This window comes from Nylanderia fulva, unplaced genomic scaffold, assembly GCF_048542155.1.
Source record: "Nylanderia fulva isolate GAGA-0341 unplaced genomic scaffold, ASM4854215v1 Scaffold1, whole genome shotgun sequence".
In the NCBI taxonomy this organism is placed as follows: Eukaryota; Metazoa; Arthropoda; class Insecta; order Hymenoptera; family Formicidae; genus Nylanderia; species Nylanderia fulva.
The window spans coordinates 4,407,094-4,433,757 of record NW_028189192.1 but is presented as its reverse complement, the minus strand read 5'-3'; the positions used below and the strand labels follow the sequence as shown (position 1 = coordinate 4,433,757).

Below are 26,664 nucleotides of genomic sequence, written 5' to 3'. Positions count from 1 at the left end.
AACAGCCGTTCAAAGCTTGTAAATCCGCGTTGGAAATCTCGGTTGAGAAGATTTTCCAATTTTCCCCAATTTTACCTATTGATTTCGCACGGATAACACGATTATCGTTCATGAAAAAGGGGAAAGTAGAGAGAGAGAGAGAGAGAGGGGGGGGGGGAATAGTATCAAATTAATATCAGATACTCCGCGATTTGCGCAAATTACCGTTTATTACCGTCAAATGAAGCTAGAGGGTAGTCCGATTTGTACATCGGAATTTTCCGCGAAATGGAATTTTCTCGGAATTTTCTCTTTAATGTATCGAGCACTGTTCTCTCTATCACTCATTGTCAGTGTATAGCTCTTTCAGTAACTATGACGATGTCGAGTAGAAAACTAGAAGGAAAATGCGGTCGTGAAACCGCGCGCGTACGATTTTTCTCGCGCTGTTAAGCTCCACGCTTAACCAAATGGATAAAACTATGAGAATCTTCTTCTCTTTTTACGATGGCGAGCTACATTCTCAAAATTAATATTTTCAACTATTATGGGTTATACAAACATTCGCAGAATCTCACACGTTGACGAGAAAAATGATATGGGAAATAACATTACTAATCTTTTTTTAATACATTATATAAAGCATTCTCCTTCATATGTGAAATGAATATATGTATGTGAAAGGTTGTAAAACGTGTTGGAAATATTATAATAAATTACTAGAATTTTTTTTATTAAAAATGCGGAAAAAATATACAATTTTTTGATAGCAAAATATGTGTATTGACATTTTTTCAATTTATATTCTTTATTATCTATAGAGATATTAAATTTTATAGTAATATGAGAAAATACGCATATTTTATTTATATTTTGATGGTGATTCAAAAATATGTTTGTTTAATTATTTTTAAATTAATCAATCACAAATTTACAATAATGAAATTTCTTTGAAAAAAATAGAACATTTAAAAATAAAAATTGTAAATTTTTATGCACATTACTAATTAGACTTTATTGAGCGATGAATATATCTAAATTTTTAATCGAGATTCTTTCCTTTTTTAAAAAGCAAATTAGCTATAAATATATAAAGAAAAAAAAATTTTTTTTTTGTGTGGAGATTAAATATTTTAATGTACTATTTGATTTTACATAAATTTAAAAGTTAACTAAGTGTTAAATTACGACTACATGAATAATTAAGTTAAAATATCGAGGAAACCGCTCGAAAGTGCATCAATGTATTCTGAATATAGAAACCGCTTCATTTACTCTTCAGATTGCACGTTAACTATCAAGTTTCCTATGAGAGCTTTTACGTAATTATGAAACATAATTTAGATTATAATTATTATATATTTATATTTATTTTTTTATTATTGTAAAATATTATTTATCGACGATGGGAAAAAATTAATTGTTTTTTAATAATTTCTGCAATCAGTTTTGACAAATATTTTGCATCAAAACAAATTTATAAAAAAATTAATAGGAAAGAAATAGATTTTAAAATATAATTTTAAATTTGTATTTTTCTTTTTTTAAAAAAAATTATTAAGTAAACATTACACATATTTTCGATTATTTTAGAGAGTATGACAGATGAGATTAATATTCCAACGCGTTTAGTGACACGCTTACATTGTTTACATTTGCATCAATACAAATTTATAAAAAAAAAAATAATCGGATAGAAATAGATTTTAAAATATAATTCCGAATTTGTAATTTTTTTTAAGAAAAAATATTATAAAATATTATAAAAATATTAAATGAACATTACATATATATTCTCGATTATTTAAAAGAGTACGACAGACGATTAATATTCCAACGCATTTAACGACACTTTTACATCGTTTACATTTGCAATACAAAATAAAAAAAAAAAAAATAATCGGATAGAAATAGATTTTAAAATATAATTCCAAATTTGTAATTTTTTTAAAGAAAAAAATATTAAACATTACAAATTTATAAAAAAAGAAATCGCATTGAAATAGATTTAAAAATCTAATTTCCAATTTGTAATTAATTTTGAAGAAAAAATGTGAAATGAACATTACACATATATTTTGGATTATTTAAGAGAGTACGACGTTTAACGACACACGCTTACGTTATTTACATTTGAGAAAAATGCACGAGGCAATTGAAGAAATAGAAGACTAGCCAAAGAATCTAGCTGGAGAAAATAAAAGATAGAAAAAGACCGAAGCGAGGCGCGTTTGAATCGAGCGCCTCTTCGCGCCACATCGCACGTCGATCGTAACGCGCGGAAACGTGCATCATTCGGAAAATAAGAAGGCCGGCATCGCAGATCGATATGGCGGTGAGCGAGGCGCGAATAGTCCGTATTCCGGCGCAACAGACTCGGGCGCGATATGTCGCGTAATCGGACGGTCGCGTTAGTCGTCCGGATCTCCGACACAAGGCATCTTCTCGTCGAGAATACTCGGCGTCGCGTTAAGCGCGTTTGAATTCGAGCGCCCTTCGCGCCATTCCCCGCGGCAGATGCACGAAGGTCAAAAGTATTTTAAAAATAAGGCCGTAGGCATTGGCAGATTGGTATGGCAGTGGACGTTAAGGGTCGGGTGGCGTTGTAATGGCAAAAAGTTTGCGAGAGGTGAGTAATCGACGTGTGCGGATACGGATAGAGGCGGATATTTGGCGTGCGCGGGATTGACGTACGGAGCGCAAGCTGGGCGAGATCGGTGTAAATAAAGCGAGGCGGCTAAGGTAGGACGAACGGTTAGAAATCGAGCGTCAACAAACGCGAGTTTTGCGCGAGGAGGCTCGTGCAGGCTAGACGAGCACGGCACGGCCGACAATGGCGCCCAAGCCTCGCGAATATTGACATTGCCAAAAACATTACCTCCGAATATATCGGATTATTATCGTATACGTGGGTGGCACGTATACTGCGTCGCAATTAGTGATCTAACCTCGCTCGGTGATCCCCGTGTCGCGGCTTTGTCGCGTAGAAATCCGTCCCGGGTTAACTCGATCGGGCTAAGGTTATGCGAAAAAATGTTTTCTGCACGTATAGTAGCGTGGCGTGAACCCTGAAGGGTTTTACAGTTATACTGCAATGTGGCACATTTGCAGAAGCACGGAGGACGTTGTGCGCGGGTATAGAGCCGCGATTTAATCCGCTCCGGGAGATATTGTCAGGACGATAGGAAAGTGTGCGTGGAGATTGTGTGTGAGTTAGCGATTTAAGGGTTAGGGAGGGCATTCGGTTTGGTCAGGGTTATAGCATTACGTTTTTTATGTAGACAGTTCAGGGCAACTAGTTTGCTTGTAGGGTCGGGATTGGAGATAGACAAGATGGACCAGCAGTATTGTCTACGGTGGAACAATCATCCAGCCAACCTTACAGACGTTCTCAGCTCGCTACTTGCTAGAGAGGCACTTTGTGACGTGACCCTGGCCTGTGTCGGAGACACATTCAAGGCACACCAGACCATACTCTCCGCATGCAGTCCATATTTTGAGAGCATTTTCATACAAAACACCCATCCCCATCCAATTATATTCCTCAAAGATGTCAATGATACAGAGATGAAGGCATTGCTGCACTTTATGTACAAGGGAGAAGTTAACGTTAGTCAGCATCTGCTACCAATGTTCCTTAAAACAGCGGAGGCATTGCAGATCAGAGGCCTCACTGATAATAGTGTAAATAACAAGACGGAGGAGAAGAGTCCGTCACCAGAGCCAGAAACACAACCTGGAGTCAGACATACCGATTCGCCTAATCTCCAGTCCCATCCCGATAAAAGGAAAAGAAAGCATTCAGGCAGCTACGATGTTTCCCTTTCTGGCCCGCCTAGTGAGAGATTCCTGTCCGATTCTCAGGTACATAACACGACATATTATTTCTTGTAACTATTTTCAACTAGATAATGTAACATTTTTTATTCTTTTTAACGTGCACATTTATCATCTTTCATGCGCAAGCTATATTTTTCATCTTAAAGCTCAATCGAGGAAAATTATATTAGAATGGAGCAATGTGATATATTTTCCTCTTTAAGTTTATACAGATGTATTTTTTTCAGAAATATTTCCATTAGAATATAGGTTAAATACAAGTTTTATTTTATCCTCGTTACATTTCTTTGCAACAGAGAGCAAGATGGATATTATGCTGCATATTTTACTTATTAATTTCATAAATTGATTACATGTTAATATTTTTCTTCGAATTTTTTAAAATAAAATAACATACATATAAAATGTTTATATAAATACTGTTTTTATGAGTAAATTTATATAAATGTTGATTTCTGTTTATGTCAGTAAACATATGTTACCAATTAAAGATCTATTTGATTGCGGTCTCATATTATTATCAATGAATGTTATATGTATATGTGTGTGCACAGCTTTCCAAATAACTTTACTTGTAACCTTGAACAGTTTAGGCCAAAAGCTAAATATCTCTTGTATAATTCATGAAACAAATATTACCATAAGATATCTTTTACATACAGATGTAAAATTATATGTTTAAGATGAGATATATTCTGCTCCAAAATATTAAGCATAATTTGCTACATGATGCAATAATATTTGTAGACATGATTATTTAGTAAAAACTTGTCTTTTTATTTATTTTAATAATATTATAACGTCTTTTTTATTATAATAAATCCATTTATTATTTTTAGTCAACATAAATAATTAATTTATTTGAGTTTATTTTTTTTTAATTTTTTTAAAATCAAATTTTAATAATATTTAGAACAGATAAAATTTATAATTGATTGTTTTCAGACATCTTCGCAGTGTAGTTACAAATCAAGTCCTCCTGTAATTCCAAAATTAAATAATGCCCTGGGAGTTGAGATGGAAGATGGTGGTCGACCCATGTCCCCTGCTTCACAACCACAGGCTTCTATAAAACAAGAGGTGGATCATCACTTACCGGACTTCCATGACAATATTTCCCTCCCTGTAAGTAATCTTTTATGCATTTCATGTTTTCATTTTGATTAATCATTTTCTTTTATATACATTGCACCTAGTTTTAAACATGTATATATATTAACCTTCCAGCAAATATACACATTAGCATACACATTTGTTAACATAAAAGAATAACTTTAAAAATTTTTAATCTTTTAAACTTTGCATATTATTATGTGCAATTATATATGTGTATTTTTTTCCTTTTATTGATACATAAGGTAATTATAAATATTTTAACAATTACTATTTATACAGTTGAAGAAAATATATTATTTCCTGATATATTTATTTATCATACTGGTGTAAAAGATAAAGAAGATAAGAAATGTATTTATGCTCTTGTTTTTTTATGATTCTGATTTTACAAGACTGAATCAAAAAGTTATTTTTATTCATATTTGACATTTTATCATATTTATCTGTAAGCATACATATTTTTAAGTAGTATATTATATATGCACTATTATTTGATGTATTATTTTTGCAATATATTTTTTTAATAATTGCTTTTGTATTTAAGAATGATATATGTCAATTTACATAAGTTTTTTAAAATAATGCACATATAAATTGCTTGAATATTCTGTGGTGTGAGGTGTTTGTATAACAAGGCACTTAGTACATATTATTCCAGCATGTTTTATTCTGATCATATTTATTTATTAAGATATTTTTATTTTATCCGTAGTTTTTTTTTCGAAGATGCTATATGCTCTTCTCGCTTAAAACGCTTTGCACATTCGTGAATGAAGTGCAAAGTTCTCGTAATATATCGTGGAGATAATTTTCCTTGTGACGGAGTTTCGTTACTGTTCCCACAACTGATGACGATTACTTACCGTCATCCTACAACTACTCAGTCAAAACAGACATGGGAAGGAAGGGATTTTCTAATTAGAGATTACAGAATTGGCTTTTCTGCTAAAAAAGATCAATCGATCGAGATGTGTTGATTAAGCAGATATCCTTTCCTTCTCTGTTGACAGACTAGTATGGAGTGGGAGGTTCAGAGAGATGGGAAGAGTGACGAAACTATGGATGTACAGAACATGACTTCAAATCGTCCAGATTCGGCTGTGGTACAAGTTTCTCGCGAAAGTGCCATCATGGCTGGAGGTTCTCTCTGTGTCAATATGTCAGGAACTGCATCTGAATTTTCTGGAAATTTGTATAATTTAACAAGTCAAACAGTACTCGTGAACTCGCATCCTTCGTATAAAAACGATAACATTAATTCAATGAAATCTTATCCTGAAACGTTATCCGAATGTAGTCCGAATGTTAAAACGCCTGATAATGATATGCGTAGATCACTACGAATAAATCAGGAACCGGGAATGTCCGTAATTCAATCAACATTGTGTACCAACTTGCAGCGTTCTACTCCGCAAAGTAGAAAGGCTGGTAGATTTAAAGCCGGATGGTTAGAAACATATTCCTGGTTGCAGTATGACGAACGATCGAATCTTATGTTTTGCAAATACTGTAGAAAGTGGAGCGAATCCATACCAGAAATTCGCACTTCGTTCGCTGCTGGAAACGGCAATTTTAGACTCGAGATCGTAAACCATCATGATAAATGTAAAGCACATAATCTATGTATAGCTAAAGAAATCGAGGCAAAAAAAAATTACGTTTACACAACAAAGACATGCTAGCCTTGATACTTATTATTTTATTTTTATTGTGCTTATCTAGCTTGTAATTTGTTTCGCTCAATTAATTTAAAAGAAATTAATATTTATAAATGCAATATTTACACACACATGCACACCACATTTGTATAAAGTATGCTTCAAAGTTTTAACTAAATTTTTGTTTCTTATTGATCCGTTTTAATCAAATTTGTAATCAAGAATCATAATGAGAAATTTGTGTGCTACACGCGCACTGTTATTTGCCTAGCCGATCTCTTTGATACTACTAAATCCTTTTTTCCAAAATTTCTTATATTTTAATTTTAAATTTTATGATTCTTAGATTTTTCTAATTGATCATGTTTTTAACATAGCAATATTTTTGTGTGCCTTCATACTTATTAGTTAGTTTGACATATTCTTTATCAGATGATTTTATTGATGTTAAAGTTATTGTTATATATATATATATATATATATATATATATATATATATATATAGATTAAGACAAGTAAATGTACACTATTATAGTATACACTATTATATTGTGTTAAAGATGCAAAAAAAAAATATATATATATATATAATAAAATAAAGTTATTAATATTTTTATTTTATGAAAAATATATGATATATACATGAATTTATTGCGATCGACAAGATATAATTTATATAACAATTGTACATTTAAATAGTCTACAAATTAATTTGTAAAATTTTTATATGATCTTGAAAAGTGCGCAAACAGATGAATAAATAAAATTTAGAATTTTATATATTCTGAATATTTTTATTTTTACAACGATAAGGCAGAATATTTCTGAAATGATTGAGAAATGTAGAAAAATTTTAATATCTATAAAAATACACATTGTTATATAACTATGTATTGTAAGATAGCAGTTATAATATATTAACAAATTTTCAATATATGAAAAAAAAAAGAATGCAAATATTTCTGAGACGAAAATATTTTTGTGATGGATTCTTATATTTTTAAAGAAGGAATAAAAATGGACTAATGTAAAAATTATTTGTTACATTTTATTAATTAAAATATTTGATTTTCTTTAATTAGAAATTACTATTTTATATTTAAGTCTGATTAAAAAATTGTGTCACTATTGTTTTTTTATTGTTATTAAAAAAACTATATAAATGTTGATAAGAGAAATAAATATTATATATAATATATCAATTTAAGTAAACCCACGTCATATAACTATTATTTACATGTGAGTAATATTTATAAATCCGTTAAACATTATTGTCACAAATGCTTATTTATAAATGTATATAATCATTTCGTGTGCAGGGTCATCCAGTCGGACTGATGGGAGAAGATGGAGGGACCACGGCAGGGGCGCTCAGTGATGGTGTTCAGGGGATCGAATCATCCGAGCACCACAATCCCCCGGAAATGCTCGACGGACTTGATGGTAAGACTTGCACATATTTTCAATTTTACGACCAAAATTTCATCTAGATTTAACATATTTCCTTGTTTTTCCGTAAGCCATTTTAATGTGCGATAAACTCGTATGTTATATGAAGATAATATATCTCAAACATGATTAAACAATCAGATATGATTGAATATTACGATAAAAGATTTATCAATGCATTATTTTACGACTTGCTGTAAGTATCGCGTTTAATTCATGACAATCTCGTCAACATCTGATTTTGCATCTTTTAAACACTTTGATATCTCGCAGGCGAAGAGAATGAACTCTTTGTCAGTCGATGTGTGGGAAATATGTTACATCTAAGAAATCGAGGGAAATCTGCATGCACGTTTTGCAAGGATTTGACACGAATCGAGTCGTACGTAGGTATCGTACGAAGCGAGCATCCCTCTATTTCCAAATCTGGCAAGTGTAGTGAGTGTAATTTTAGAAAGTCAAAAATTTTTTCTATATATGTATATATATGTACAATATTTGTACATGTATATATGTACGTGCATGTGTATACATATATTCATATATATATATATATATATATATATATATGCATACATATTGACACAAATATGCACCATCTGTGTATATATACATATATACATATATATACATACATATATATATATATATATATAACTACATATGTATATTACATGAACCCTTGGTGTTGTGGTGATGGTATCGTGCATTTGCTACGTCATTGTGGTAGTTTTTAATTACGTGTGTTAATATATACAGAAAACATATAACAAAATTTCTCGTTGGTTTGGGACATGGTATCAGCAAATGGACTGTACTTCTATCTTTTTTTTCTCTCTCTTTTTTTTCTTTTTTTTGTTGTGTCCGAGATTGCGATGGTGTGTGGGTGCGATTGGCTGAGTTCATCTCGCTGTTCTTGCACGTGCGCGGGCGCGCGTGCGTGCGTATGCGTGGTGTCACATTAACGAACTCCATTTGCGTGAATGCGCGTAAATGTGCGCCGTGGTGCGAGATAACGTGTACATACAAACACATGTATTTCATATGTATGCGTGTGCGTATATATATATATATATATATATATATATATATATATATATGTATGTATGTATGTATATGTATATATACACACACATGTTATATGTGGATATATATGCCATATATGCATATACTGCGTGCACGTGCGGATGCAGATATACGCATATATGTAATTTTCACGACGGGACTCTTTGTGCATGTCTCTACGCTGTATTTTTTTTTCTATTCTCTTATATACCCTTTGCCGTATCTTGCGTCACCGTGCCTAGCGATCTTGATCTTATATATTCTCACGTCTCTCTTGCGCTGTTCGTTTTGATCTATACGAATGAACAAGAATATTAGCAACAAAATGTGCAGTCGGCGCATCTCGTTGCGCAATCCGTCGTTTGCTTTAATAAACTTGCCGATCGCGGGAAAAAAATTCGTTACATAAGACGTTTCCTATACACATTGTTTGATATCAGAGATGAATGTGGAGGCTAACGCGATTATTCAAGAACGGAGGATCCGAGAATCCTATAATTCCAAAAGATCTATCCTAAAATTAGAGATGCTAAAATTTTTTCACTTTAAAAAATCTAAAATTCGCAGATCTTTTAATTTGAAAATCTTCATTGATTCTAGGAGAATTAGGGATTCGAAGATTCTTAGATCCGAGTTCTTGCATACGTTTTTTTGTATAATTACAAAAAGTAAACATATAGATAAGGATTTAAGAGATAAAACATTTTTAACGAGATATCTTCTATCGTTTATTCGCATTAATACGTCACGCTTATTTATAGTCATACGATTCTTATCCACTGCGCATCGTCGATGCATTAATAATAGTCGCTAGCAGCAGCAGAAGCAGCTGCAGGAAAACTCGTAACCCTAGGTATCATTTTTCCTCCTAACGATTATTTCTGAAGCTAAGAAGTATAAACCGCGATTAAACCGCTCATTAAATTGATTTTGTTGCTAACTCTATACTACGTTTATATTTTGCATCCTCGACCTCGTGGTGATCTCGTCATCGTCGTCGTCGTCGTCGTCGTCGTCGTCGTCGTCGTCGTCGTCGTCGTCAAATAGTCGTTGATAGCCGCTCGATTATATATTCCTTTCGCGCGGTTGCATATTCATATTATATTTAGTTAGTTAAAATATTATACGAGATACATTATGCAATAATTGCCAATAGTCGCGGGATATGCGCGTTTGATCTTCGATGGAGCAATTTATGTATAGGCGGTATTTGAAAATGGGGTGGGGGGCAAAGTCGATAGTTCATATCGCGATTTTTGTAGATGGAATTTGTCGTGCAAACATCGGTGAATTTCTCTTCTTATTCTGAGATCTTTACATTGAACATTTATTTTCTATTCGATTTTCTTTTTCTTGATTTGACGTCTTTTTCCTTCCTTCTTTTTCTCCTGTACGTATTGTGACAGTATCTTTAGTCTCTTGGAACGCGATGAGATGACAGTAGAATTGCGCTTTTTACATTGTTATTGACATTTGCTACGAGTAGGTAATTATAGATGAGAAAGAGCACGGGGTGAAGTCCTTGATGGAATTGGCTGATTCTTCGTCTTGTTTCCGATAAATGCAGAAAAGTTTCAATTTCCTTTTTTTCAATTGTCCTTGGATCTTCCTGTTTTTCTATTTTTATATCTGTTATTTCTTCTGTGTAATTTCTTCATTACATTTACATGCATATATGTTTTCAGCGCTTATGAAAACAAGAGAGAAAATTAAGCAATTCCATTTATGTGCATTACCCTGTATAAATACAAGTGTGATGTTCGTTATGATATTCTCGTTGACTTTGAACGTAATAGAGAGAATTCCTTTTTCTCTGCAACTATTTGACGTAGAGTGTGACTTATGGGAAGTATGCAGGGTGCTCCATTTAACGTTATCATCCGAAATGCCTTTTTTCGCAATGGCAATCTGTCATATTTAAGACATTTAAATATTTCGAAAATGTATTTTAAAAATGAATCGAAATTAGTAAAAAAAAGATTCGTTTAAAAATTCGAAAAATATAAATTTTACTTTTATAAAACATAATAGTATAGCTATAATAAACTATTATTTAGCTTTATGCATACTATGTTCAATCTATGTAATGAAGAATTGGAAATTTTTTAATACGCAATTTTTGCTTTATTAAAAACAATAATTAATAAAGTAATATCTATCCCGTAAAAATTCTTATTTTAGAAAAAAATGTTAAAGTGCATATTCAAATAATATAAATATAAAAAAGAGGTAAAATCTTAAATGTAGAATATTTTTATTTCGAATATCATGCAAGAACAAAAAATATATTTATGTTGTAGAAGCAGTTAATAATATTGCGATTTGATATTTATTTTTGAATCTTTTATTTTCTAATTTTGTATTTATATATTTTTTATTAGATTGATTAGGCGCGATTTTCTTTTTAAAACCAAGAGATATTATATCGCAGATAACATTGCGTAAGAAAAAGGAAACGATTAAGTGTGGTAACGTCGAATCGACCATTCTTATCTTGGGATGATACTAGTAGACACAGTTGGCATTGTCGGTGGATTATGATGATAAATTCATTGAAACGGGACCTTGTATTCCAGGAACGACAAGGACTTGCAAAAAAGAGGATATAAGTAAAGACAGTCACAATAAGTTAGAACATTCGCAGATCGGTATGGAGTGCTGCAAGATCTGCGGCAAGAGCGTAGCCAACATAAAAAAGCACATGAAATCGCACAATCCCGATAAACACGTATGTCACATTTGTATGATATCGTTGACCAGGTCTGACAATTTGAAAAGGCACATTAAGTTGAAACACGGAATGCCACAAGAGGGCTTGCTATCACCGTTTACGCGTATGGAACCTAAACATTTCTTAGCCAAATCCGAATCGCATTTCTTGACTTAGTAACTCTTGCGTTGCATAATAAGAGGCAGTGCATACACGTGCAAAGTATACCTATCATGAATTGCGTAAATCTTTGAATTAAGAATATTATGACTTGAATCGATGCAGGCGTTATTGAGATACAATAATTTACGGTACTCAATTAGAGAACGCATTAAACTATCGCACCTAGAAAACTGCATAATCTATCCCTATCTTGTCGCTGATACTTAGCGTGACTATGTCGTAGGTTCCATTCATCCTTGAATTTTCAAAGCCTTGGATGCTTGAGTCCTTCGATTCTTAAGAAGACCTCGTATAATGCATATACTTTATTCTTACATAATTTTTATTTTCCTATCGTAAAGTGTAAGTTTAGATTCGCGCGCATATATTAGAGAGCTAACTTGACATTCAACTTTTTGTCCGTGTTTCAAGTTTCACGCGTAATTAATAATAATTGCTACGATCAACGAAGTGTCGACCTCGTCGCACAGCTGCTATACGTGACACCTATATAAGAAAAGCCTATATAATGCCGTTACGCGCGCGTAAATTTTTTTCTCTCATTTTTTAAGTACTATTATAATTAAAATTAAATCTATTTATTCTTGTGCGTTTGTAACTTCTAAGTATTTAATTCTAATGAATTAATGAATAAGAGACATGGGATCCGTTCTCGCTCAAGAGAACTAAAGCTCCCTTAGATGTAATGGAGTATTTATAAAATCAGTGGCCAGAGATCTCAGTGAAAGTAATATCGAGTACAAAGCTTAATTCGTATTCTACCTCCCACTGATCGTCTAATATCGTGTAACATCGCGTATTGTTCCGAAAGATGAGTAACGTTCCTTCAAGATTACGGGGTTTATTCTTTGATCTCGTAATCGTTCTTTTCATTAACAATTATTTTGATTCTGAGGATTTGGCTTCTCCGATCTCTACGTTCAAATTTTTTGATTCCAATATCTTTGGCTTTTTCGTTTAAATAGGCGTGGCAGAAATATTATTTTTATTAAAAATATTAAATATTTTGCGTGCATGTAAAAAAGTTTTGCATTATTCTGATTATATTGCAATTTTTTTCATTAAAATTTTTTATAAAATATCTATTCGATAAGGAATGTGAACATATATAGAATGTGTTATAAAAAAACGTTTTATATAGGTATATATATATATATATATGTATATTTAATACATATAATTATATATGTATATGTATACATAGTATATATAATGTGCAACAATAATAATAAATCATGAAACTTTCAAGTTTTAAACGCTTGAATAAATCTGGCATAGTAAAAGTCTGATGCAAAGCATTTTTCGATGCATGTACGTTAATATATATATTATATATAATATATACATATATATTATATTTATATAACGTAGGTTGTGAATCACGTCGAAGACTGATTTCTGTATGAGCCGCCGTGGCTCAAAAATAGTCATGATGAAACTAGTCCCGCAGGCCCATAGACTGTTACGAGAAGAAAACAGGCTTCTTGCGAACTCACTTATGTGGTGCCTTTCGTTAAGTACAAGGATACAATGACTAATCATAAATACGATAAATAGTAAATAATTATAGTAAGCGACATATACCTCTTTTAGACAATGTATGGTCATACGTCTATAGCCCTTCTTATATCGTTATGTAACATACGCATCCTTTTTTGCTGTTTTTGCAAAAAACGTTCACGAAACTTTGTAAAGGAATGGCATCGGGCCAGGTTTTTTTTATCTATCTACATTCTTTCTCTATTTGCACATGTGACACTTTTAGCTCTTCGAGCCATTGAATTCGCGCCAATAGCAGACATAGATCAAGCAAATATGTCGAAGTTTTTAGGAAAGTATGCGGTCGTAGGTACTAGCAAACGTATGCCAGATATTCTCGTGCATATGTTTAATATAATCAATAATCAGTTTCTTGTCTTTCCGGATTTCTGATTATTTAAACACAATTTATTTAAGCTCGTTGTTACCTTATAAATCAAGAATCTTGGTTTTATTCCAAACGTAGGATTAGTTAAAAGTCATACACAGAGTTCTACGGGTTTAAGTGTAATAGGATTGTATTCTTTGCTTCTTTCAATCGTTGCGACATTTACTTTCCTCTTCTGCAACTATTGAAATTCGCTTTTCTTGTTGTGATTTTCTAAAAGAATTTCTCGGGATTCTAGCGATTTTTCGAAATATTCTCGTACGACTGGCGACAGCGAACTTTTGCTGTCCGTTCGTACAAAGCGACATCGCGGTTTCGCGGGAACGTAATGCAGTCTCGTTTGTTTCCCTCTCTCTCACTTACGCGTATTATGCAACAATGAGCGACGTCTCATTTCGCTAAGCGGATGTTCTGGCAGCGTCACATATTCGGAACTAGTAAAAAAATGTACGCGCAAGACAGTCGAGAATCTTGCTGAACCACTTTAATTACGAGCAACGATCACAAAAATTATTTGTATTGAAAAAATTATTTATCTATTTCTTCTTTTTATATTTTTATTTTTCGACGATTTTATTTAGTTTTATTTGCTTTTTGTTCACCATTTATTTAGTTTTTACAGCTTTTGTAACAGTTTGAAATTCTCGAGTTTTTTCACTGTTATTCTTACATATTATATTTTATATGATATATCTTTATACGCAAATTCCAAATAATATGAAGGAACTTGAATTGCTTCAAATTACAAATTTTAAGGTTTATTTTAATCTTTAATTTTTTGAACTTAAATGTCTGCATTTTTACTTCACCAGATTTTTGAAAATTCATATCTCTCTCAGAAAGAATAAACCATAACATTTTCCGCGAGATAAAGTTGCACGCTAAGTCCGAGATCGATCGCGCCGAACGGTAGTAAAAATTGCAAGAGTTTGGAACGACATAACTCTCTATCAATGACACATGTATTGACTCTTTCCGTCCTGGCAGCTTGACTAACGACAAACAAATGTACAAGTTTAGAGCAACGTGACATATGAATGAAATTGCTTTTTGAGAATTAAACCGTTGTAATGTCTTCTTGTAAAAAATAACGACAGATGTACATTGAGCATTCACATACAATATTTTTAAATCACATTTTGCCTTTGGTGAATCATATAGTTAATTGATATCGAAAAAAATGAGAGAGAGAGAGGAGGGAGGGGAAAGAAGGAGAGAATTACCGAGAAATTTTTGTCAGGAATGATCTAAATATTAAAAACTTGTACTTTGCGTATATTTACTATGCAGTGATATGGTATTTTTACTGCAAAACTCGCAGGCATTCGTACAGGACTTACGAACGACACGGATTTTTGAGTCTCTCAATTTCTTCTCTGTAAGAAAGACACGTAGGGGTGACAATTCGGTAATATTAACGTTGTGAGTTGGCCGTGACATGCAGTTTGTAACGGTATTATATGTATATCCTGCATTATATGTATATACGTATCTTTCTCGCTATCGCGCGAGACGTGAGAAACATTGTCATGTCACGAGGCACTTCGGTGTCATAACTTTCCGACCTTTAACGGTGGAAAATCATGCGTTCGTCTCTCCGGGCAACGTAGTTGTATAGTGTCGCTACATTAGTGAATCGAGCAGAGCCCAAATGGAAATTAGTACCACGCCAGACTTTTGCCATTGCAACACAGTCAAAGGGCACTCTTTCTCCCTCTTTCTCTCTGTCGAGCAATAAAAAAGCCAACAACGTTTTGCATCCCTCTCTTACGCAATAGCTCGTTCCATTGATCTATCGCTGCATATAATTATGCAGTCTGTTCTTCATTACTCTAATTATTCTCGCAACGTGCTATCTTTTGTCCTCTATTTCATCGATCCGTTTCGATGTCCTTTGCAGTTCTTCGAATTAAATCATTGCATTTTATAAATGCAGATTTATGCATATGCAGATTATTTGATCTTTTTTCCTGAATGTACAGATCTAAAAAATTCAAAAATTGAGAAAATTTTCGACGAGAGAACTTTAGAGGATCTTGTTCACTCTTAGCGTCGTTTCGCATTCCAGCATTAAAGATTTATATTGTCGGAATATTTCTATACATCTTCGTAAAGTACATTTAAGCAGCCATAATACTGTGTCTTATAAATCATATGTTCAAGAAATTTCTCTTCGTTAATTAAAACGTCACAGAGTATTATCTGGACCACAGCGCGACAAAGTACAGTACATTTTCTTAATATCGGACAACGTCGTACAACTTCCGAGATTGTTCTAATCGGTTTTATTTTTTTTTTTTTATTTCCGCTCTTTTCGCTCTTCTATCTATCACTCGTTGATCCTACTTGTCTTCCTCTAAAATCACTTTCTCGGAACCTCTCTCCTTCAGTCGATATTTATTCTCTTTACCGATCCTTATTCCTCTGTCGATTCTTGAACAAAGATCGGCTCCGCCGACGAAACGGCGTATTATAGATTTTCTTTGCTCTCGAGATGCATCGATTGTTTAATATTCTCCTGCATGGGTGAACAAGCGCGATACTCATTCACGGAGCCGCGAAGTTCTTTCCCGAGAACATCGATAAGCTCCTTATCAGCATATCTTCTCTTCCTTATTACACGACCGCGTCTCACGGTTGGCCGAATGTGACAGTGGTTGAAGATGATAGTGGGAAAGAGTGTCCTCAATAATAGGATCACCGAGCAGTATTTCCGGGCGCAAAGAGTTTCGTTTCTCGAAAACACGACGAGATGCTTTCGTTTCTCTCTTACACGTTCGTACCTGCTGACTTTAAACTTGGTGGTTGACTTAGCCGAGTGAAGGAGAAGTCGCCTTCCGCCGATAGGTCCTTGATAGTTCACTCGTTGAAATAACAGAAACTTCTAATGCGATCTCGCGAAGCTCGATCGACGGATCGAGCCATTAACCCCACTTAACAATGAGATCCTCAGTTCGAATTATACGACGTTCTTCTTTAGATAGCTTTAGATACAGAAAGTTTTTTATAATTTTATTTTATTTATATATTTCATATTTAGCAATTTTTGCTTATATTATAATTGTATATAAAAAAATGTGACGGAATCTACCCGTAAATTGTGTCGCTCGCGCATTTCTTTTTTAATAATATTTCTTAAAATCGTACGCGTCCATTTATATCTTATTGTCATCTAGGCGCATCTTTGTATTCTGCCAATATTGAATGCTCGATTGGACATAGGAAGTATGCTCTTTGCATACATCGTGATGTTCTTGTTATCGCCGTTTCCGAGTAGCTCAATCAACCCTCTTTATGCCTAGTGAGTGGTTACATGTTCGGGGAACGCTGCGGTATTGTCTTCGAATAGACATGGTATTCCACAAGACCTAGGTAAAGTGCTGTATAGCTATATCTACTGACAGGAATATTTGAAATGAACTTTCAACGTTTCGGCTTTATGAGTAGTTCCGCGGAAATCAACCGCATCTCGAAAATGTGCGCGACGGAATTTCATCGTTCTTTGAAATTCCACGATATAAACGATTTCATTGAATAATTGAATTATGAATAATTATATATTCATAGAAATTTTGCTTTGTGAGAATATAATTACGAAAATAAAAGATAATTTAAATCTATTGTATAATAGATCTTTCGACATGATTGCACTGCATTTTCACGTGATATCTTTTAAATTAATAATCGTAATTAATTTATGTCGGGAATCGGGAAAATTTTTCACGCACCTGATATATTATTCCTACATAAAAATCGTGACTTCTCTTTTGGTTTTGAGCTTCTCGGGATTTAGGAAAAGCTCCTTCGACACAAAAATATACGCGATGTAGCAGAAGATAGATACTTCTTCACGTGTGAATTTAGGATGGCATCTGCTTCAAAAGAAAATAAAGAAGAAAGAAAGAGGGACGCGGACGAATCCGTTCCACGCGGATCGGCCATATGATCGTCACTCGCTTAGGGAGACGCGAAATCCTGTAACAGTAGTATATACCCGTACCTTATGGACCGCCGTGCTGAATCCACGTACATAGATCACGCGGTCGCACTTCTCGGCATATATGCAGTTTGGTTGAATGTACCGGGAGGAGAGAGAGACGCGCACACAATGGAGGGTGGGAAATACCCTCTGTTCTCTTCTTGCTCCCTTCCCTCGTCATCCTCTACGTTTCGTCGTTTCTACCCCTCCTGCAGCCCTCTTTTCTAACGGCCCTTTCTGACACAGCAATACAGTGATCGATGTCGGTATACGAGAGAATATCGGGTTTTTATCCATAAAATGATTGGATTTTGTTAAGATGAGCGATTTTTAGGATACTAATCTAAGTTTTACATTCTTTTTGAATTCGTGGTTAAATTATTTAGCTATCTAGAATATTTATCATAAGAATTTTAATGAAGGATTTATCTATCGTTGATTAAAATTAAATTTGCATCATTGTCTTTGGGATTTTATAAACTATTATCCCCGTCTGTGTGAGTAATAAGAGGAAGAGATGAAAGTCTCTCTAAGGCATGCATTCGGATGCATTATTCAGAATATAATCTAAGTATTTATATTCCTCTAATTCGTGATTGGGCCACTTAGATATTTAGAATATTTATCGTGAGACTTTTTGCATCGTTGATTAAAATTAAATTTGCATCATTGCCTTTCCTTCGTAATTTTATAAACTGTATTATCCATCTGTGAGTAATAAGAGGAAGAGATGAAAGTCCCTCTAAGCCATGCATTCGGATGCATTATTCAGTATATAAACCGCCGGTGTATACTCTCTTCGCGCGTATATCAACGTTGCCGGCCGAAAAATAGAGACAGCTTACGTGTGCAACGCCCGGTACAAAGTGTGTTAAGCTTCGAAAGGGCCCGTCCGTTTCTCTCGCTCTCCTCTGCATAATAAATCTTCTCGAGCATCCCCTCCGTTATACCGTGTCCTTCCCTTTTCTCTCTGCCTCCATCACACAAACTATACTCTCTCTCTTTCTCTTTGTCGTTCTTTCTCTCGTTTCCTCTATCTCCGTTGCAGCCAGCGATGTCTCACTAGAGAAAGAGGGTTGTCCCGTGGTCAGACAGTGAAGCGCTGGCAGCTGGATCGCGGTATTCTCCGCCCTTTAATCTCTTCGAGCCCAAGGGTGCTTGCGAATAAAGGGTGACAGCAATTCTAAATTTATAAAGTTTTAAATAATCGCAGAAATTCTATAATATCGGAAAATATTCTGGACTATTGAAAAATCAATGAAAACGCGCTTTCGATTTTTCTATTCTACTTCAACTGTACATTATTTATAGATGTACATTTGAACCATATTTGAACATAAATATACCAGACGACTAGTTAAGGATCGTAAGATCTTTTTTTTTTTTTAACTAGAATAAACTCGAAGAGAAAGTTGAAAATAGAGGGGTTATTGAGAATAACTGGCCTAGCTACAGAGATAACATACATTTCAGATTGACGTTGAACGAGCATCGGAGAGTACATGAAACGCGCGTAGAGAGCACCCACTCGTAAAGTTTTGGAACGCGATTCGAGGGACTTCTAAGTGGTTCCCTTATTCATATAAATCTCCGATATATAATCTTTCGCGTTTTTTTTTACAGAAGTACACTTATCTATCTCTTACTTTCTATCTCTCGATCAATACATGATGCAAGATAGAGTTGACTCTTGCACTTGATATTAGCTCGGAGAGTCGAGTACCTAAATAGGCGTTTCATTTACAAGACGGTTCGCATCTTTGAACAAATAACATGGAACCCTGTAATTTCTACACGTAGATTTCACACATCCGCCTCATTCGTCTCTGTCTTGGCAAGTTTTACAGGAATACTTCCACTTCCGATCGGCTCCACTTCCGTGCGACGCCCACCATAGTTTCGCCGAGCAAAATACGCTTTGAATACGCTTCGTGCCTCGCGATTCCGATATAAATCATCATGCGAGCCCTCGCCGGTGATTGTAAGGGTTGTGTTACTTCTTCGATAAGATCAGTTTTGAAGTCTCGGAAATAATCACGCTACCAAACGGACGTTTGCTTGTTACTCTAATATATTGTTGCCGTTCGTCTTCTCCGATCCGCGTTTCTCGTATTCACTTCCTTATATTCTTTTGAAAAATACATGGAACTCTCATTTGCGCGACGCGGAATATCGAAGTCTGAGCTATACCAAATTAAGATTTATCTACCAATCTTTGCAAGCATTTAATTTTTTAAACTTATTTATTTATTTATTTAAATTTTTTATTTTAGGTATACTTTAGTCTTTTATTTAAATTATGAAATTAGATTTTTAATTGTTTATTTTTACATTATTTATTATATTGTGTTTTTTTATAAAGAGAATTGAAGAGTTTTTTTATATTATTTTAAAGTTTCTAAGAATTATTTCTTAGACATTGAACAATTTCTCGCTATAATACATTAACTCAGAAGTAAAAACTTTATAGCGTGCATAACTTTATTCAGAGCTTCAAGTTTCTTTCTTTTTATAATTCTACATAGAAATATCAGAATGCGACATGAGTTGTCAAAGAAGATCAGAAAGTCGCACGTGCTTTTAGAAATACGGGCACGTGTCTGGCATACGCGCCTTTACATATCTTCTGCATATAGTATAAATTGCATGAAAAAGGAATAGTGTAGATGTCAGTATACTGAGATATGCATCAAAATATTCGCGCTAGAAACGTCAAAGTAAGGCGAAAATTTCGAGTTTGATTTCACGGCTAATCAGCTGATGCGCTATGAAACTTGAAAGAATAAATAGATAGATTTGAAACGTGTGGTTTGATATTTCTGAATTTTTTGTTCAAAAAGTTATCGATGCCATACGTCGAAAACGTGATGTCGTTTGTGGTAAAAGTTATTTCGACGACCTCGAGGAGTTATTTTCGGCGCGGTATACTTAATCGTCCATCCGCGATCAGTATTCCTTCATAGCCAAAGTTCCGCAACGATTTTCAATCGTAGCGTCGTAAAACTTTTGATTAATTATAACACTCCAAAGAGCATTATTTATCTACAAATATATGATTTTTACACGTCAGAATAAGACGATTTATGTTCCTTTTTACGTGCATAAGCTTACACGAGTCTCGTAAATTAAGTAGAAAAACATAGCGTCGCGTAATATGACGTCGACAAAAAACATTAATCCAGCATTATCAGTCAATGTCATTGTCGTGAATCAAGATCGTTGCGTCAAATCAAGATTCGTGCCATCAAACTTTATTTCCGGACGTTAATTTCGCAGCACGAATAATCCTATTTCGCGAGGAGAAATATTGGCATTGTCGGCGGCACATCGATTCCTTCTGCTCGATGCTAAAATATAATCCGTAGTGTCACGCTACCTATGGACACGTTTACTGCGCACATTTACTTGTCGGCGCATGGCATGTTCAGTTTGCTGAAATACTTTTTTTTTTCACTCCAATCTTGCGACATTGATCACGCGAAAAATTCTCGCTGTTCGCAAAATTTCTCGAGATTTAAATAGAAATAAATTTCCAATAAAGTCTAATTGGAAAATAAATTCTCAATGGATCGTTTCTTATATCCACTGTGCTACTTTGATTATATTAAATGCAGAGAATATCATGATACACGAATCGATGGATCTTATCTGATCATTCGATTGTCGAAGTCTCTGGAGGAATTTTAAGCACTAACGATTTTCTAAATCGTTAGATTTTTTATTCGTTGAATCTCAATTTGTTCGATGAACAAAACGTTTACAAAAAAAATTGAATATTTAAAATCATGTAGATGAGAATTATAAATATCTCGCGATAAATCTAAAAAGTGCATCTATATACCTATTAATTTCATATCGTCAATAATAAATATACAATGTAGATATCGAAAAGTTTGGAAAATTGTTTGTATATGCTACGAGTTCACATATAGATCAATTTTCATCGAATCAGCTATTTTTTTCGCTACGCTAGATTTCGTATTTTCCGCTTCGACATGTTTAAAAAAGGAAGTACGTTTCGATAACGATGCTGTTAGGGCCTACTGCGTTTTGACCATCACGCTTATTTTCAAAGCTTTCCCTTTTTCTCTCATTCATAAGAAAAAAATATGCCATAAGAAACGCCTGCCTATGCGCCAACGTAGATTAATGCAATTAGCATAAGAATTTAATTTTATTAATTTTTAAAACTATAGTTTGTGTATTTAGAGATTAGGATTTTTGTATGCGCGCGCCAAACAAAACTTTGTTATTTAATTTATGACGGATTGAAAAGTATCAATCTTGATGTCTTTTCATCGAGAAATTCGTCTTTTTAAATATTTTAAAGTTCAGTGATACAACTTTAAGATTAGGTTTTTTAGCTTTTTGAATTATTTGCATTTTTAAGAATAATGAAAACTTTCATTTTATTTTCAAAATTATCGCTAACTTAATCTTATCATATTCAAAATGTCAGGAAAGTGTTTTTTGGCGCGCGCAACAAATATTAAGATTTAAGTGAATATAAATGAAGGTAACAAAGTTACCAAATATGAAATATTGTAATATTTTTGTACCGAGAAAAGAGATTTGTGAAATATAATAAACACAATGATTATTCAATCTAACCTATGAACTACGGATATATGCTTTTGCGCCGTATTTGATAATTTGATTGCAATATAATATTTAAATTTAATTATTTTTCGGAAACTCTCTTGGTTCTGCCAGAAAATAGAAAAAGAGGATGCATGCTTCGTGGTTCTCGTAGCGAAAGGATCGCTCTATTTTTTTGTTATTTGATTGCATATAACGGAACACGTGTTGCAACGTGTGCGAAAAGAAAAAGAAAGAGAGAGAACCATATTTTACATTCTTCAGGCAAAAAGAGCAGATTCTCGTTTACTTGGATTTTATCATTTCCCGACATACATAGGTGCTTTGCCTTCGTCATTTTCAATCCTCTTTTCTTTATCTTTACATTTTCTCCTTCCTTATAAATATGTTTTATATATTTGTTATATATATGTATTATATATAATATACTCCTCTCATATTTTTTCTTTACTCTTTATCGATCTTAAATTTTATGCGATTGCGTGGAACGTAATTGACACCTCCGCTCTTTTCATAAGAGACATATTCTAATCCGGTGTTTTTCAACCTCCGTTCCATGTGACAAATTTTTCGCGACAAATATAAAGGACAAAAAATTTTGGTTATTTTCTTACAATCTTTTATACACACAATGTTCTTTTTTTTATTGAAACCAATCCCAAGCAAATAGTAACGCAAGGTGTTCGAGAAAGATATTTATAAAGAGCGCAATTTATCTTGTGCAAAATAAATAATCTCGTCGCGAATCTATTTATCTGTCATATTATGTGTATCTCTTATTGAAAAATCAAGATCAAAGGGACTATCAATATGTACCATAATTTTGTGGAAGAGATATATCGATAGCAGGATCGCGTGGAAGTTTGAGATTAACAACATTCAAGTAATTCTTGGAGCAAAGATTAAATTTTTACATTTTACTTTTCATAAATATAATTCGAAATATGATTTGATAATTAAGTTTTATCAGCTAGTAATATTATAAGAAATAATCTTATTAAATGATAAGATATAAATCTGTTGCACAAAAATCTCTGCTACTGATATGTGACTTCCGGCAAGCGCAATCTCTTTGCGATGCATTTCGCCGATCTCTCGCGCGTTTCAAGGCACTTCTATCACGCAGAAAGGGTTGAAAAACACTATTCTAACCGAATCTAACCGAGGCTACTCCACTAACAAGAGAGAAAAGGTACTCACACACACATATATATATAAATATATATATCGCTCTCAACTTTGTGTATATGTATAATAAAAAGCGACAGTGTACAAAGCCTTTTTTACAGCGTCGACGGGGCGTCGTATCCGCGACTGCATTCCGCGTACTCGTCATGAAAACTCCCGGAAAAGTGGAAAAGAAAAAAATTCCTTCGCTGAGGAAGCGCGAACGATCGGATTTCATTGAAAATCGAACGAAACGATGAAAGTTTTTAACTTGCCTGCTTTCTTTCCTCTTCCTCGCCTGTCTCCTACTTCTCTTGTTAGCGAATCCTTTCTTGGTCCTCTCATCGATCGGAAGCGGAGTGACCTTTCACCTTCTTTCTCCGCGCCGTCACGCGAATATTATTTAAATCGCGCATTAATCGGGAACGGAAGCTAGCGTGAATGCAGTCGATCGATATGACGTTACACCGCGGCAGCGTCAACGGCAATCGGCTCGATGAAGAGCCAAACAGCAATTTAACCCTTTGTAGCACCCGCCGTTTTCCGCGAGAGTTGCATAAGGTGACGCTTGCACATGTACGGGAGAATCGTTGGGAAATTTACGCCAAAACATATCGTAACTCGCGCAAATATAATACACGCGATTCAGTTTTGTTATTCTATTGTCGCAGTGATGCAGTAATTATTTTCTAAATAATAATTAATATATATATAGAGAGAATATTATAATAGAGAGTTTATAGTAAAGTAGTTTTAATAATAATTGTGGAATGAGAATTTTTTAAACATATTTTTGACATTTTTTGGAGAATACGCAAGATTTTCTATGTAGATAATTTACGCGAGTTGCGATGAATATATTTGTGCGAGAATTACCGTAAAATTATCTTCTTTGGTGGTTCCTTGTATTCTTACTTTGAAACGCGCTTTGCTTCACATTGCTGACATCGCGGTAAAATAAAGTAGCACGTGACAGGTAACTATCGTGAAAATAAGGCAGTTTGCAAAGGGTTAACACGCGATATCATGCTTGGGGTATCTGGAATGGAGTCCTTGCGAAAGTTCAGATAGTCTATTCGAAATCCGAGGTCTCGACTCGACAAGAATAAATGGGTGTCTTATCTCTATAAATGATTTATGCAAGTGTAGTGGTGCATATTATTTTTTGTTAAAAACTTTGAAGAAAATATTTTCTTAGCAAGACTTGAATTTTATTTTACTTTTCTTAAAAGGATCTCAATTTTTTAAACCTTTTAAACAATTTAAAAAATTTAAAGATTTTTATAATCAAGGGACCTTGAAAAATTTGATAATTTATTCAATATAAATATGTTTAAAAATAGTAGCTAAATCTCTATTAAATTTTTATTCTTATCGGAAATAAATATAAATTTTTATAAGATTTTATCATCGACATATATGCACTTTTTCTGTCACTTCCTATGTTTCCATTATGATTGTTCGCGGATATTCCGGATATGCTAAGCGAGGCGCATTAAAACGAATATTGATCAGTTCGAATGAGAGCGCGAACTTTCAGGGACTCCATTTTTCCAGATCATGGAGCACCTCGAGTGTCATTTCCCTGTCACGGGGAGTCTGTCGAAGAGTAAATCACTTTCGATTCACAGCGTTTCTCTCCATAAAAATAAATTAAAGTAATTTTACGTAATACCATGGACTCTGGAACTCATATCATTTTTTTGACGTGAGCTTTATTATAGCACATAGACATGGATGTAGATATTTTTTTAAGAATCCATGAAATGCAAATTTTATTAAATTTATCTCTAATCTATGTACGCAAATTTAGCGAAAGTGATTATCTGTCATTCATTTTTCTAAAGTCAGTTATTATATTAAAACACTTATGTGTGCGAATTGCGCGTTCTCGAACAAAGGAAATTCACACGAGAGAGAGAGACGCTTTGTGAAATACCGGCTTTGAAGACAGAAATTCGTCATTTGACATTACGAGGTGTTCCGTGCGTCTCGGTAGGCAGCGGCGGCGGGTTTTCACGACAGCATTATAACGGATTTATACACGCAACGCGTGCGTGCGTGCGTACTTAGGCGTATGCAAGCGCGCTGAGTGAGAGCGGGGCCCTCAGACTATTTTACGTTTTGGATCCATCTCTTCCGTTTGAGATTTCGGGTGCCGGGCACTAGTGCCTCGAGACAGACAGAACCATTTGGCGTCTTTGAATAATATAACGACCTCATTTCCTCCGTGCATTAGGATATGGGAGTATAATTGTTTCGGTCGTCTCGCGTATTGTATATTTCAATAATTAATTCGACCGACCCGGGCATATTAGCGCATATATCGTCGCACCGCTTCATTTCTTCGAACAAAGCGCGGTTGAAGACTTAAACGTCTGTGAATGCTGATCTCGCATTTGGAATTTTGAGAATCACGTCGTGCATAAGACGGAAATAATGCACGATTAGTCGGTCAGTTTCTTGAGTAGCGAATGTCAATGTTGATTTTTTTTTTTTGCTTGCGAGATTGACATATTAATTGTTTCGTTCGTAGCACTTTTTTTTATTATTATCGAGCACACTCGTGAAACTCTTGAATACGCGATACTAAGAGGACGAGAAAAAAAAGCCCATTTACGATCTCAGCTCGCTTTGCCTACGCACAAAACATGTACGCCCATTCTTACGCTTTTTCTTTGATTAATCGCACTGGTTTGGAGTTTGATCGATGTTTAAAGAGAACTTACTACATGTCTGCGCTTTGATCGCACGTTTCCGTGTACCTCGATTTCAATCGCGTCGAGAGACAAGTGTTTTGCACTTCGTTTGAAGACGCGCGATGTACATTTTTGTCGATATAATTCTCTAACAAAAGTCGCTTGATACGTATCCTAAGTATCTTTTTTTAATCTGTCTTTATGTCAAACGACAATTGCATATCTTAAAGATAAATCGATATTCAACATGATTATATTATTATAAAACTTGATTTTTGAGAATAAAATTCAAG

The 26,664-nt window shown here is 34.1% G+C and overlaps 1 protein-coding gene across 10 annotated transcripts in view; it reads left to right on the top strand.

Annotated features, from left to right (window-relative positions):
- LOC114928407 (zinc finger and BTB domain-containing protein 8A-like) overlaps positions 1–26,664 on the top strand; it is a 72,453-nt gene that overhangs the window by 18,881 nt on the left and 26,908 nt on the right. For 3 of the 10 annotated variants that reach the window (XM_029299564.2, XM_029299565.2, XM_029299563.2), the window contains 3 exons: positions 3,290–3,843; positions 4,765–4,944; positions 5,946–7,054. In XM_029299564.2, the coding sequence (XP_029155397.1) occupies positions 3,313–3,843; positions 4,765–4,944; positions 5,946–6,617 (1,383 nt within the window). In that variant the 5' untranslated portion in view covers positions 3,290–3,312 and the 3' untranslated portion in view covers positions 6,618–7,054. The other 7 variants (XM_029299569.2, XM_029299562.2, XM_029299570.2 and 4 more) reach the window with 7 other exon arrangements.